Source organism: Anopheles marshallii, chromosome 3, assembly GCF_943734725.1.
Source record: "Anopheles marshallii chromosome 3, idAnoMarsDA_429_01, whole genome shotgun sequence".
Lineage (NCBI taxonomy): Eukaryota > Metazoa > Arthropoda > Insecta > Diptera > Culicidae > Anopheles > Anopheles marshallii.
Window position 1 is genome coordinate 66,008,045 of NC_071327.1, and position 15,286 is coordinate 66,023,330.

At 50.7% G+C, this 15,286-nt stretch overlaps 2 protein-coding genes across 2 annotated transcripts in view; both read left to right on the forward strand.

Annotated features, from left to right (window-relative positions):
• The window catches only part of LOC128714658 (obscurin), a 54,422-nt gene that overhangs the window by 8,208 nt on the left and 30,928 nt on the right, over nucleotides 1-15,286 (forward strand). The gene's annotated exons all lie outside the window — the stretch shown is intronic.
• Nucleotides 1,072-7,169, forward strand: LOC128714659 (uncharacterized). Its single transcript, XM_053809535.1, has 2 exons — nucleotides 1,072-5,799; nucleotides 7,023-7,169. The coding sequence occupies exons 1-2, from the start codon at nucleotides 1,072-1,074 to the stop codon at nucleotides 7,167-7,169; spliced, it is 4,875 nt and encodes a 1,624-aa protein (XP_053665510.1).

Consider the following 15,286-nt stretch of genomic DNA (forward strand, 5'->3'; position numbering starts at 1 on the left):
AAAGAAAAACGGCGCTGTGACACAACGAAAAAAATGACCGACGCGTTACACCATCCTGTCACGCAGTGCCGAGAGCGTTAATTGCAAGTGACATAAGTGAAACAAACAAACAAAAAAAAAACGACAGCAAAAGAACACCTACCTCCTACAACTTATTGGCAAAATACAAGTGAAAGCCTCACCGGTGGAGGGCTTCAATAGGCGGGGTTCGGCAGAGCTGCCACCGTCTTGGTCAGACGACGCAAAGTGGGCAAGAATTTAAGATATTTTTAGCAGCGAGAAGAAAAAGAAACAAGCAATAGGAAGGTACTTCCCGCACTCCATCTTTTCGGTTGGTGAATTATTCGGCAAACCGGTGGTGTTGTGTATTGGCCTGTGTGTTATTTCACTGCCACGAACCGCTCTTGAAGAAAAAAAAAGCCGCAGAAACCGAAACAACCACCAGCAAAAGTCACGAAACATCCATCAAATTAGTGGATCATTCGGACCATTCTTCGCGGCGAAGGCACCAGAACCAGCGCTAAATGCCAACAGGACACACGCAGATTACGCTACGTTTCGCAGCCATTTTGGCATTTTCACGTGTGTGACGGGAAACGGGTTGGGAAGTGCAACGCACCAGACGGGAGCGGTGCGGTGGATGCATAAGGGCGGACCGAAAATAAACCTATTCCGGCCACCGCATTGCGTTACGCATCGACTTACGCAGCAACGTTCGTGTCTTTTTTCCCGCGTGGTGGGAGAAAAAAAACTTCCCAAATTCTGACTCACGTGTTTGCACGAGTGTGTGTGTGTGTGAAGGAACTGTGAAGAAATCTCAACATCATTTTTTGGGCACGGAAACACTGCGGGTTTCCGGAGAAGATAAATTTTCCTGCGGGAAAGTTACGGTGAAAGTGATTGGTGCTATTTTCGGAACCTGTTTGATGCAGTGATTTTGGCTGTGAGCTACTGTTTGGAAGCACCCGGAATGCAAGACTGCTAAGCGCGGGACACCGATCGTACTTGTATCACGCGTTGCCACTTTCGGGACACAAAAACAAAAAAAAAAAAAAACGACCCGGCCGCACCATGTCGTTCTGTCGCATCACGGGCAAATGTCGGTCGCTGCCGAAGCCCAACTACTTCCCGATGCTGCCACCAATCTCACCGGCGGCAGCGAAGCGTTTCTGTCGCGTGACGGGCAAATCGTACGGGTTGCCCTCGCACCACTTCATCCCGGTGACGCTCGTGAAGCGGTCGGCCGGCGCGGACCGGTGCCGGGTGACGAACGTGTCGGCGGAGCTCGAACCGCACCACTACCAACCGGGCGCGTACGGTAACCGGCGGCACGAGGTGCTGTGTGCGTTCCGCTACGTGCTGCCCGTGCTGGACGACAGCGATGAGGCGCAGCGTAATCTGACCACCATCCTGCAGCAGAAGACGAAACCGCTCGAACAGAGCCTGTACGTGTACCGGGTGGATGAGCGTAGCTTTGGGCTCGTTTTCCCGGCACGCCTCGAGGCGGCCGTCCGCGACGGGGACGTGCGGGACGTCATGCTGGCGAAAGAGTCCGACAAACTGCTGATCAAGCTGCGCAAGGGCAACAGTGTGAGCGTACCGCTGCAGAGCTTCGAGCACACGGCGCCCGAGTCCGGCGCACTGTACGAGGGCGAGGGCCCGCGGGAGGAGGTGCTTAAGCGGAGGGAAAAGGAGGACGCAAAGCGCCCGAAACCGAAACCCAAATCGAACCTCTCCAGCATAGCGAACATCTTCGAGAGCAAGGAACGCGTCGAGGAGGAACAGATCGAGCAGGAGCAGCGGTTCATTGAGGAGCACCGCGAGAAGGCGGTTCGGCTCGCAGCGGAACGGCGCGAGCGGCAGCGGGCGGAGAAGCTGCAGGCACTCCGGTTGAATGAGCACCTGCTCGAGCAGGACCCGGAACTGGGCGATCTGGTCAAACCGCTGATCGAATCGTGGGACTGGAGCACACTCGAGCGCGAAGCGGCGGACCGGAATGCGGAACGGGAGGGTGTGCGCAGTACGGTCACGGCCCTACCGAAACCGCTCAACGTACTCCCGGTGGTGATCACCGCACGGAAGCTGCTGGTGGATGAAGCGCAGCTCGAGCACTGTTCCGGCCTGGAGGCGGCCTCGTACGTTGGCACAATCACCCCCGCCCGGGTAGAGTTGAAGCCGGAACGGGGGGCAGCAATCGGGGCACTAACGCCCGACATGCTCGGTCAACTTGCCCTGCTGGAGGAACGCCTCGGACCATCGGCTGAGCTGCTGCCCCATCTGGACGATCTGGCCTCGGTCATGACGCACCTGAGCCAGGCCCAACCGATCGAGGTGGATGGAGTGCCCGGCGTGAAGCTGATCGTAAACCATCAACCCGTATTCGTCCCCGGGCAGATGGTGATGGTCGGCGGTAAGCCAACCTTCGTACCGGGTCAATCGCTGCCCAGCTCGGCCGGTGCTTCCGGTGAGCTCGAGTTCATACCCGGCGTCACCATTACCGGGCAGGACGGTGCGATCCAATTCATCCCCGGCGAGGTAACGACGGTCCGTGCGGGAAAGCACCCCACGGCCACCTTCGTCGCGGGCAAGGCGATCGCCGGGCAAGGGTTCGTGTGTGGCCAGGTGCTGTCGGTGAACGGTGAGCCACGCTTCGTGCAGGGACAGACGATTGTAACGCCCGAGGGGGTGAGCAAGTTCATTGCGGGCGTGGTGGACGAACGGACGGGGCAGTTCGTTCCGGGCCAACCGATCGAAACGCCGGACGGGTTGCGGTTCGTGCCGGGACAGACAATCACCGTGCAGGGTCGGGAACGGTTCATCCCCGGCCAGAACGTGCCGAACCCGGACGGCCACGGTGAGCTAGTGTTCGTGCCTGGACAGACGGTTGCCATCGCCGGGGGGAAGGATCGTTTCGTGCCCGGTAAAACGATCGTCACCGCGGAAGGGGCGAGGTTTGTGCCGGGCCAGTACGCCGGGGACGCGTTCGTGCCCGGCATCGTTGATGGCAGTGGCCGATTCGTGCCGGGCGTTAACATCGAAACGAAGGAGGGTTCGAAGTTCGTCGAGGGACAGATCGTGCACACGAAGCACGGCGATGTGTTCATGCCCGGTACTACGACGATCGGACCGGCCGGTGGCGTGTCGTTCGCGTTGGCTTCCACGATCGATGCGGTGCGGTTCAGCGAGGCATCGCCGGTTGGCATGGTGGTGGACGGTGAGCGGCTGGCAATCGAAGAACCGTCGCTGTGTGTGTTTGGCCATCTGGTGCAGAACGACGTCGGGGTGGAGTTCTACCCCGAACGTATCGGGCGGGAGCATCTCCCGGCGGGCAAGGTGGTACCGGGCAAGCTGGTAAAGCAACTCGCCGAATCGAAGTTCATACCCGGCATCAAGACGGCAGATGACGGGTTCATCCCGGGACAGGTGGTGCTAACCGACCGGGGCGAACAGTTCGTCCCCGGCCAGGTGATTGAGACGTCCGAGGGCATGAAGTTCGTACCGGGGCAGATCATCGAGACGAAGAGTGGGCCCAAGTTTGTACCGGGTCAGACGATGGAAACGCCGGACGGGCCACGGTTTGTGCCGGGCCAGATCATCAATACGCGCGTCGGACCAACCTTCATCCCGGGGCAGGTGATCAGCACCGACGACGACGGGGAAAAGTTCGTGCCGGGCCAGATCGTCGACACGGACGACGGACCCCGGTTCGTGCCGGGTCGCGTGGTGGAATCGGAGAATCGCGTCACCTTCATCCCGGGCCGCATCGTCCAGACCGCCGACGGGCCACGGTTCGTAGCGCCGGATCTGAAAGACAACGAGGACGGTGATGAAGAGTTCTCGGTGCAGAGTTTCACCGTAACGCCGGAGGAGCTGAAGCTGCTGAAACCGAGCCAACCGGCATACGGCGGAGCGGTTTCGGGCGAGAGCACGCTTGTCGTTAGTTTGGATAGCACGATCCTGCAGAGCCTGGCACAGTCGGGAATGCCCATCGGACGTCAGGTGGAAGCGTCCGCCGTGGATTACGTACTCGAAAGCACGAAGGAACGCAAGGCTTTGCAGCAGTTCCTGGCCGAGAACAGTCTGCCCGGTGCGAAGCTGGACGTGCTGGAGAGCATCTTCGATGGGTTGAAACAGGTCTGCCGGAAGGTGGACCGCGAATCGCTCCAGTACAGCGATGCACACGCACCGAAGGATGAGACGGTGTGCAATGGGTCGATCGGCGCTGTGGAAGCGCTTGCCTCCAGCCTGGCCACAATCCTCAGCGAAGCGCACGGGTCGGACGCTAACGCACCCGAGCGGTCGATGTACGAGATGATCGCGGAAGCGATCAAGGCCTCGACGGGCGAATACACGGTGGAGGAACTGCAACACATCATCCAGTCGCCGGAAGCAGTCGACTATCTGTTCGGCGCTGTTAATCGTACGATCGTCAAGCACAACATCGATCACAAGCTGCGCACGCTGACGGCACTGATGGAGGAGGACCCGGTGGGCGAAGATACCGCACCGGGTGCGGGATCGCTCCCGACGGGTGCCATCGAAGAGTTCTGTGAGCTGCTCGACAACGGTGGAATGTCTGAGGCGTTCGTAAATCTGCTCAAAAAAGACGAAAACCTGTTCAAATCCATCGTTACCAGCCTGAAGAGTTCGGGCGTGGTGGAGGACAGTGTGAACATCTCGGAGATACTGCAAACGGCGCTGGTCGATAGCATTCAGGAGCGGGCCCAGGCCGCACTGGTCGAGCTCGTTGAAGATCCCCGGTCGCATGACGCATTACGCACGCTGCTCCGTAAGTCGGAAGGGCTGGCGCACGCCCTCGGCCACGCCAAGGAGGCAGAGGCATTGCAGTACCTGCTGACACATCCGGCGGCATTGCGTGATCTCCACAAGGAGGATGAACTGTTCACCATCATCAATCGGGTGCTGATCATGGAGCAGTTGGCGGAAGATGACGACGAGTATCGGGAGCTGATGGATGGGCTCGAGCGAACACCAGCCCACGCTACCAAGAGTGATAAGCTGCGGGAGCTCATACGGCAGAGTGGAGCGTTGTCGCATGCGCCCGCCCGGCGCCCCGTGATCGAGTCTTCCCGCGACGTGCCGCTCTCGCTGTTCTACACCAACAACCAGCTGGCGATCGAGGAGTTCTTCCTGAAGAGTGGCCAAAACCAGCGGCACCAGTACCCGAAGGCGTTCCTCATCATCAAGCGTGGCATACAGGCGGTGATACCGCGGGAGTCGAGCCACGAAGTGCTGGCGGGCAAGATCGCCTACACCGTGCTGGACGAGGACGGTATCCGTCACTTCCAGCCGATGAATGTGCTGTCCGCGTTGCGCCTCACGCCCAAGTTCCTGCACCGGTTTTCGATGTACAGCTGCGAGGTGCAGGAGGAACCGGACTACGAAACGCTCAGCAGCAGCGGCAGCAGCAGCCACGATGCGTTGGACAAGGTGGACGAGGCGGCATACTTCTATCGACCGCTGGCACGAAGAGGGTCGCTGCGTGTACCACCGGCCACCGCACCGGCCAATGGCGCTGCCCGGAAGGTCGAGCGTCAGGAATCGTTCAGTCCTCGGCTGATAGCACGCAAACTTCCGCCCATCAACGGGTATCATCCGGCAGGTTCGTTGCCACCGCTGCAACCGCTCTACCAACCGCTACACACCTTCCCCACCGTCATCACCCACCACCAGCAGCTTCAGCAGCCTGTACCGCCCCGGCAGCACCAACAGCAGCAGCAGTACCAACATCATCACACCCAGCATTACCACCCGGCAGCAATGGCAGACAATGTTAAGGTAGGTTCGCCGGTCTCAGTTCCTTGGCTTCCGACGGATAGGCCCACCCTGTGAAGCCGCGTTTGCTTTTCGGTAGCCTCGCCTGGGAAGGGCAAATAAAGCGGCACACTAATTATAGACGACATCGAGCGGCCAAATAATCAGTTTGAAGGACAACCGACATGACGGTTGACATTTCTTGTGTGCTTCGGGGCTGGCGAACGGTGCGCAGTCAGAAGAAGATGGGTATAGACGAGTTGCGTTGAGATGTTCCTTCCTTCGTGAATGGTTTGTTTTCGTAGATTAATCTTCACAAAAAATACACACAAACACCCACGATCGTGGTCGCGTTGGCGTACGAAACATGTTGTTTTCCATAAAGATGATAACATCTTGTCAACGGTTAGTCTCCATTTGCTAGCGCACTGTTATAAATGAGTTAAGAATTGCCCGAAACTCTGTCTCACTCGGTGCTCGTTAGGGGCGCATCAGTGGAGAATACGGATGACCAACATTCCACTGGATATGCTTCTAGATCTCGGAACTTCCAACTGAGCACTACACTAAGAACGATTAGAACTCAGCCCTTTCAATGTGCTGTGGAGCTGAGGCTAATCCTGAAGAAGTCATCGGTGTGATAATGGCAAACAAGGGATGTCGATTTGTGGTACCGTTCGTACCGCACTACAGAGGTGAAGAGCTAGAGGAGATGTCTATTTTTACCGCTTCAGTTACTGCTTACAACGAACGACACACACGAGCGGAATCTTATGCTTCGGTCTGAGTTCCCTAGCGAAGACGCATCTCAACGCAAGAAAAATCGTCAGCCATGTTCGTTATGGTAATGGATCATCATGTGCGAACCGTTCCCCGACCTCGAGATGGATCGTCTATAAATAGTGTGCTTAATAAGGGTATATGCTTACCGTTGCCGAATTGATCGATTCGACCGGACTCAAACCCGGGGGGGACGAGACATCAGGGCACTGCAGAGAGCTAGCGTAGCCCATTATCATTTTCCCGTGTTTACTGCGCTGTATGCGCCTGGATAATTGCTGATTGTGTGCAGTGTCTGTCTCCGTTGAGTCTGTCGGTCGGTCGCTGTCTTGCTCGGGGTATTAATTGCGAAGAAGCATCATCGTCGCATGTAATGGAACATCTGCTAATCGTTAGAAGCAGACACCACTCGTTCGCTCACTCACACACAAACTCTTTCTCCCTCTCTCTCTGTCAATTCGTTTTAGCAGACTCTACCGATGGCAATGAGGATAGCGATCAAGGCCTCGCTTGCGCAAGGCCGCGAACCATCGACCTGCTATCGCTCCAACAGCCGGGACTCGATCCATCGAACGTCATCCCGCACCAGCGTACCCGACTGGAGCTGGAAGTGATGTGTGGTGGTGCATTCGTCGACTGGCTGTCATGACAGCTGTCAACGCAACACAACTTTAGATCGCCTTTTTTTTCGTTAATGATTAGTTAGTTAGATGATAAGAACCATGCGAAGAAAAAAAAAAAACAAAACCAAAAACCCGTCCTGAAGCTGAACTGAACCCGTAACGGCAATGTGCACCCACTTGTACTGGCCAAGTGAAACTGTAAATTACGCCAAATAAACCTCTGTATCTGTGTGGAGAGAGAACAAAAAAAAAAAACGCTTCCAACCCACCATCGGCAGTACGTCAGTCCAAAACCCCGTACGTGTACGTGATATATCACACGCCCGGCCCGGGTTGCTTTGGTGCTGACGTTTTGCAGTTTCGATACGGCACGGTGCAACGGAATACAAAACCCGGCGACCTAATATTTCATCTTCCCTCCCGGGCACGTACATTCGATACTCTGCAAACGGTAATTAGTCAACGGTATGGAGACGTTTAAAGCCGTACCGCCGTGCGTAAATCATGCGCCGGCAGCTTGGGGGCGCCTTGGATAGGCTGGGAACAACCACTCATCTGTCTGCACCGCATATTGTGTCCGCGGTGCTCCCGCAATGCTAATGGACTGTGGCAGAGTGTGCGGCAGTTCACTGGAGGTGTACAAAACGGCCGCGCAAGGTCACTTGGATACTTGATCAAACGTCAGCATTTCTAGAGGATATCTTTAGGAACGGCTACGGTCGTAAGGTTTTCCAGTAATGTTGTTATTTGCTCCAAGTCATTCCCTGATGGCGTTGGAAATGGTGCTCAAAACGTAAGAACCACTTTTGCGCTTGACCCACATCCGTCTTCTAACCACCGAACGGTGTTCGGGTTATGCAATCTGGAGCAGAACACGAACAGACAAACATCTGCCTCCCTGTTTGTTGATGGATTACCTCTTTGAAGATGTTGTCTGTGTATGCGCCAACAGAGAGATCTCCATATTTTCAATTTCCGCGAATGGATTTCAACTGCAAACTGTTTGTTATTCTTACACGCAGAGTGTACCAGCTGCAGAGTTTATCGAATTCTTCCATGGCTCCATCTCAGCAAATGGAGGAACTTGGTCGTCTAATTCTTCCAAAAACGCTTAATCTTAGCTGCGTCTGCTTGCAGGCGTTGCCTCCACAGCACGACACGGAAGTCCACCGTTGGTGTGTAAATAGCGCTTTGCTGTTTCATTAGCTCTCATTAGACGATCCGCTTTGGCCGGTACCCAAATTGGCTCATGTGTCACTCACCTCACCGCGTGATGATGAAGATGACGAAGATGACACGTTGGTCGGGTTCACCTGCTCACCCAGTGCAAGTGGAAGTGTCCTATTAGCGGATTAGCGATTACCAAACCGTGCCACCGTGAACAACCCGTGTAGCTGTTGTGTGTTGCTGGCCTGTTTGCCGGTGCGTCTTGTGCTGCCCAAAGCCACGCGTTGCGTGTCCCGACCACTCGCGCAGCGGTCCGGTTCGGTTCGGTTGCATAATTCTTAAAATAGATTAGTCCGCTTCGTTCTTCTTCATCGGTTTGCAACACGTACTGGTACGCACGCGGCAAAACGCATCAATCGTTTGTACAGGGTGTTTCGGCAACTGTCGACACTGAAACAATATAAAGTAGAGTATTTTTATTTGTCAGTACATATAGTCAAAATGGCAGTATATTACACACTATTTGGAGTACTGTATTGTACCTTCTCACAAATTTAATCAATAATATTCTTTCTGATTATGGATATACAGGGTTTAACAGTCCTGTAAACAACTGTCCACATGATTATAACAACTGACTCTTTGACTAGACACCTGTCACTGTCTACCACTTGTACACACGCCAGATGGTGCAAGCTACTATGTCCAATTGAATGTCACAATAGTCAACTTCTTTTGAACAATTGTCATCTTCGCCATTTCGGCTACATGTTTATCATGTATATGCACATGTATACCTAACTTTTTCCGATTTTTTAATTTATGATATAGAGGTGAGTTCTGCGATTTCCATTTGAGCTTTCAATTGGCTTTTATTTACAGTCATTTAGTATTAAAATTCAATTTTCGCAAAAAAATTCGCAGAACTTACCTCTATTGAAATTGAGCATTCGGGAAAAGCTAGCAATACATGCTCATGTACATGATAAAGATATATCCTAAATGGCGTAAATGACAGTTGTTCAATTGAAATTTACTATTATGATATTCAATTGGACAGAGTAGCTTATTCTAAACTCTGTAATTCTGTCGGTCTTGTCTACTAAGAAGTCTTGTATTGTGGGTCTTGTAGTCTTGTCTTGTATTCCATTATATCAAAATCAGGAAACAGAGCAATTTAAGATTCCTCGATGAGGAATTTAACGAAGTACAACCCAATAACACGTAAAGTCTAAAAATCACTAACTACTACAGATACACCCTGTGCCAGCCACGTGTTGACAAATGGAACACTCCACCTCGTTCAGGTGCTCCAAAATGTCCGCGGACTCCCCGAGTTCGTAATGCATGGAAGGTGTAAACCTGCATTACGTTGGACAGGTTTGTGATTTACTGGAGGTCGTTCACCACACACCACCCGCACGGGTAGAATGAACTTCCCACCATCAACCATTTTGCTATATATATATTTCATCTTTGTTCCATGACACCTTCGCTTTTGTACAACATACCGCCCATTCTATTCACGCTTCTGGAAAAGCTCCTCGACTCGCCAAACAAACGGATATGACGTTTGCGCCGTACGGGAAGCAGCAAATTGCACACTGCTGACGGACATAATGAGGCATACGGCACACAACCCATTCTTCATCGCTTTGCGTAGGAGCGCTGGCCAATTCGGCTCTGAGGATTTTTGTCTGCAAAAGTGTTTTCGCATGTTCTCGCCAAGCGGCTCACATTCGCTAGCAGATGTTTTATTGTTCAGATCGAGGGGTGTGTTTGAGAAGGGAGTGGCAGCGACCGAGCACATCATCGTTTGGCGGCGGGTCACTACTACCCGTGCTTGACGTCATGGCAGGGGCGGTACATTCAGCACGTGGTGCGAAAAATGTAACCAATAATGAGCTCCAGATGGGAGTGCCCGATGGTACGGGAATCGGTAGATCGAAATGAACGATAGGAAAATATGGTGATCGCCGAACGAGTTCTTTGACTTAGATTTAATGTTCCACGGGGGTATTGCGGTGATCGTGCGTATGGCGCTAATGGTTGCCGCGGGTTAGCTAGCAATACAACATCCATTCAAGCCACCACCTGATGGGCCGGAAATTCTAAAAATATTTTAACAAAATGTGGCCTCCATTGACCTGTGTGCCATGACAGTTCAGCCATAGCTTTCGCTGATTTAGACCACGATACAGATGATGAACGGCAGGGGTTTCGTGCAGGGAACGTTTTTCTTTTTTTTGTTTTGCAGATGCAAGGGAAAGAACTTAGACACGTAGATGACAGTTCAACCGCCTATAAATCATATTCCAAGGTGGAAAAACTCGTCTAAATTATCTTCTATCTGTTGTGAAGTTGCTGAAATGTGGAGCACACTTTGGTACTTTAGCTGCTTTTCTCTTCTTATCTAACGACCCCGCTATCGGAATAGTCCAAATGGTACGAACAATTTTATGTTTAAAAGTTTTCCTTTCCAGAGATTTATTTTCATGACCAAAACTACATTTCCAATACAGATTTTCTATTCTCACGACCTGATTTTATTAACGCTCGTAGCTACTTATTATGTATTATTGCTAATTTATAAGTCAACTTCAGCATCAAGATGATCACAATGATCGAAAGACCATTTGCGGTGGACGTGAAGCCATAAAACTATTTCAATCCAAAACAGCAATTAATTTCATCGTTTCGTCGATTGCCACAAAACAAAAACAAACCCGTCACTGGCATTCTGCCCCGCAAAACGAAGGTGACTCAATCTCGGCTCCACGGTTTTTTTTATGGGGGGAAAGCTCGTTTTTTATTCATGCTCGCGATGTTATTTACATTTTTCCCACCTCCCCCCGCATTTTTTTTTCATTCCACTTACCATTCCCCGCTTTCCAAACACGCGAGCCAAGATGCCTTTCAGAACAGCTGGTTTTGTCACGCGGAAGCATGAATGAATCGTAGATCGCACACGTGACACGTTTCCGTGTTTGACCTACACCACTTGATCGGTTGGCAGTGTGGTGTGTGCGTGTTCGGGTGCGTCGAATAATAACGTTTCAAAACACAATCCACTCGCGCGGACCAACGTTGGGGTATGCAAAGTTTACGACAAACAAACAATTTATTGCCCACAATCTGGAGTGGCTGTTTTGTTGGACCACAAACATGGTGAATTCAGAGGAAAAAAAAAACAACGCATGCCTTCACTGTAATGGCACGATCGTATCAGTCGGTGGAAAGTGTATGCTAATAGTTGACCCATATCCGTCGGCTGGATATCACCAGGCAGGCGTAACGTCATGCGTGCGTGCAAAGAAATGATCGCTTTACTGCTGGCAACCCGGTCCAGAAATAAACTTTATTTATTATTTATTTTCGCGCAGTGGCTCCAACCAACCAACCAGCTAATAGGCAGCGAAACGCATAAATATCTGCGCGGCGGCTAGTGGGCATGGGCGGAGATCCCTGTTTGTTGATCCGGTTTGGCATTTATGTTTTGGGCAATATGATCGACACTTCCGAGCCGATGATCATTACGAAGTCCGGAGTACAACCTTGGAGTCATGGTTGCGTCTACGTTCGGCTTTCCCTTCCCAAGCATTTCGAAGAAGTGTTGCGCAGAAGAGCTTGTCAGTAGTGGCAGAATTTTCTTTGAACGCTGCTCAGTCACACGGACACGATTGACAAGTGCAAGGTGATTCATTGGCCTACGTTTCACACGATCGCGCGACCCAAATGTGTTAATAGGGAGAAATTGAAGATGACTCAAGAGTACAAACCGTGCTGGTGTGCTTCAAATTTTCAATTTTCCCATCTTTGAGGGAAATTCGTCGGAAGGAAAAACCGGGGCGACGGCAATGGTTAACGACCTGCAATGTCGTACTCGGTAGCGCAAATTTCTGACAGTGACAGTGATGCAAAAGTAGTGGGTGGTCGAATGGAGATCTGCTGTTGGTAAAATAATACACCTGCGCTATTATTTCTTCCCTTGTGTCCGCACACTACAATTTGTGCTTAAGGACACGAAAGGGCAACCGACGTCATGGTTGATTCATTGGTGGTTCAACAGTAGAAATAATTGTACCAGGTGGATATAGCCTGTAAAAGTGAATTTTAATTAGAAGTCTCACACGTGTTCGTGTTACTAGGCTGTATTATATTATATTAGGGCGTGACACCTATTCCCAATTGTGGCCCGATCATTAATATTGAGATTTTAATGTTTTAAAAGTTGGTCTTTTATATGTACAGAAGCCTGATAGTTGTCTACTTACTTAATTATCAAACGCTCCAACTTCTTCTGACGGACACATCAACGTCATCACTCCATCTTAATTTTGGCCTACCACGTCTCCTCTGTCCATGTGGACGATCTAAAAAGACTTGACGGACTGGGTTGTCCGGTGTCATTCTCATGACGTGACCGGAACCTGGCGAGTCTAATCCGCTCTGTGTAAGTTCGCCTTACAGCTCATATAGCTCGTCATTGTAGCGGCTCCTGCATTGGCCTTCCACATATACCATGCCAAAATTCCTTCTGAGCATCTTCGTCTCGAACGCGGCTAAGAGGGTTTCGTCAGTTTTGGACAAAGTCCTTGTCTCAGAGGCGTATGTGAGTACTGGAACTGTATAAGTTCTATATAGTCCCAGCTTCGTTCGTCGCGACAGGTGTTTTAAGCAGAGAAGCTTTCTCAGACTGTAGAAAGATCTGTTGACAGCCAGCACCCTAGCGCATAACTCAACATCAATGTTATTGTCCGTAGGGACTTCTGACTCAAGATAGATGACATTTTGGACGACTTCGAAGCGCTCACCCCTGCAAAGGTTAGGATGTGTTAGAGGCACCACCCCTCTATCAACTTGGTTAATCTCGTTAATATCCATCCCGGGGTTTTCGCTGTCTGTTCAATCCTTTGGTAATCATCCGCTACGTAGGAGAGTCGTAAACCAATGATGTATATGTCACCAGGATCTGGATTGACTTATAGAAGATGGTCCCTGAAATTTCCACCTCCTAGCCGCGGAGGGCCCTCTCTAGCGCTAGGTTGTGAAGGTTGTATATCTAGAGGTCGTCAGCTGACGATTTGTTATGATCAGACACTTAACGTTGAATTCACCAGGAATCTAACAACAAGCATGAATTCTTGCCATGCTGTTAATATTGATTTATTTTATACCTTTAAAGTATTGAAACTAAACTTGCTCCACCTGCAACATCTTCGATTCATCGTTTATCAGAAAATTGATTGCGTTTTTCCTACTCATTTTGATATTTTTACCTGCACCATGAACGCAAACACACCCTAAATGATCATCCCTTAATCATCTCACCGAAACTGTAACCATATGGCGCTCCGTAGACGTCATTTCATTCGATCATTTTCTACCATCAGATATCACGCTGACTCGCTCCAGAATTCGCGTTACAAATTATAATTCAAATCACATTCCTCCTCGCTGGCCTTAAACGGTGCACACCGGCACCGGGCTGGTGGGCGATCGATGGTTCGGCCTGTTTTTCTTCTGTTCCACCGTAAACAGATCCGAAACCATCAACAAAGCAATCACCACGCGTAGACGGCGGCACACCTTGGACGGTGGTGGACGAGATAAAAAAGCTTCGTAAATATACGTTCCTCACCTTCCGCTTCCAAGCGATCGCGAGTGTGTAGCATCCAGACCGTGCACCGATTGCCGGCCACAAACTATCACATTACTTATCGCAAACGGTAACACTTTGTGGCTAAATATAACCGGAGTACAAATTGATGCGCAACCTGTTTATCCCCAATTCCGGGGCTGGACGGGGAGATTGTTATTCCTAGCAGAAGTGAAGGTTCTCCCCGGAACGTAAGTGGAACACCACGGTCAAGGTATGCCCGACACTAGGTCAAATAGGAGCGAACGAACAACAACCAAGAGGATAGCTTGTATCAGCTTATATCATCACCGTCTTGGTCTCGGTGTTCTAGTGTGGCAGAAGAACTCACAAAACGAGGTCACATGTCACGGGAAATGTCATCTCGTGTTGGTGATGTTTTTATTATTGTCCAACCTTTTTTATCACCATCTTGGTTTGACCACCCATTTTTGGCACACCGGACGGAATTGCACTAAACCATTCCGGTTGACTGTCAGCACACCGTTTTCTGACAGTCTTCTGACGGAGCGCCAATTAGCAAAACTCACCATTCTCGCCATGTTTTTTTTCTTCTCCTATTCCTGCTGTTTATTCATACTGTGGATGAGATCTATCGGCTTGACAACTGGGATCTCTTAACTTAGCTTGACTCGGATGACGTCTATGGTTGGCGTTGTTCGATAAAATTCGATCTCAATTAGTTGCGATCAAGCGTACTGATATGATCATCATTCCTGCAGTGGGATCTGACTCCGACGATCAATTCATTCCCATTTATCTTCGCGTAAAAATTATGATCTCATCCGTATTTGAATTCTTGAAAGCTGTCAGCGCATGGCGACAAATAAGGGTGTAAAAATGGAGCTAGTTTTAAATGCATTGCCGAAACCTCCCTTTTCAAATCTCCCACTGGAGGTGTGCCAAAACACAACAAATCCCCATCCAAAATGATATAAAAACGAGCGTTTGATAAATTGTAACGATTGCGGTTGACGGATTTATGGCCTCATTAGTGTGATACTCATCTGTCGTACGGTAAGGTTGTTCGACTGGTGTCGTGAATCACTAATCCGTTTGCCTTGTGTAGCGAAAACGACCTCACCATACGAAAACGGGAAGAAATCGAATCCGGTGCAATAAATTAATCATTTAAGATTAATTTTACTTTTTAAGAGTCAACCCAAGGCAAGTATCACATATCAGCCGCTAGTGCCGTAAGGTTGGTATCGAGCGGAACATGCGATATGGGGGGTTTTTCCCGCAAATTAACACCCCGAACGGCGGTTCGTGTATCATTGGA

Bases quoted from the DNA above. Each gene is read 5' to 3' on its own strand.
- LOC128714659 (XM_053809535.1), top strand. From the start codon at position 1,072: ATGTCGTTCTGTCGCATCACGGGCAAATGTCGGTCGCTGCCGAAGCCC. The intron at 5,800-7,022 runs GTAGGTTCGCCG...AATTCGTTTTAG, and splicing joins CAATGGCAGACAATGTTAAG to CAGACTCTACCGATGGCAAT.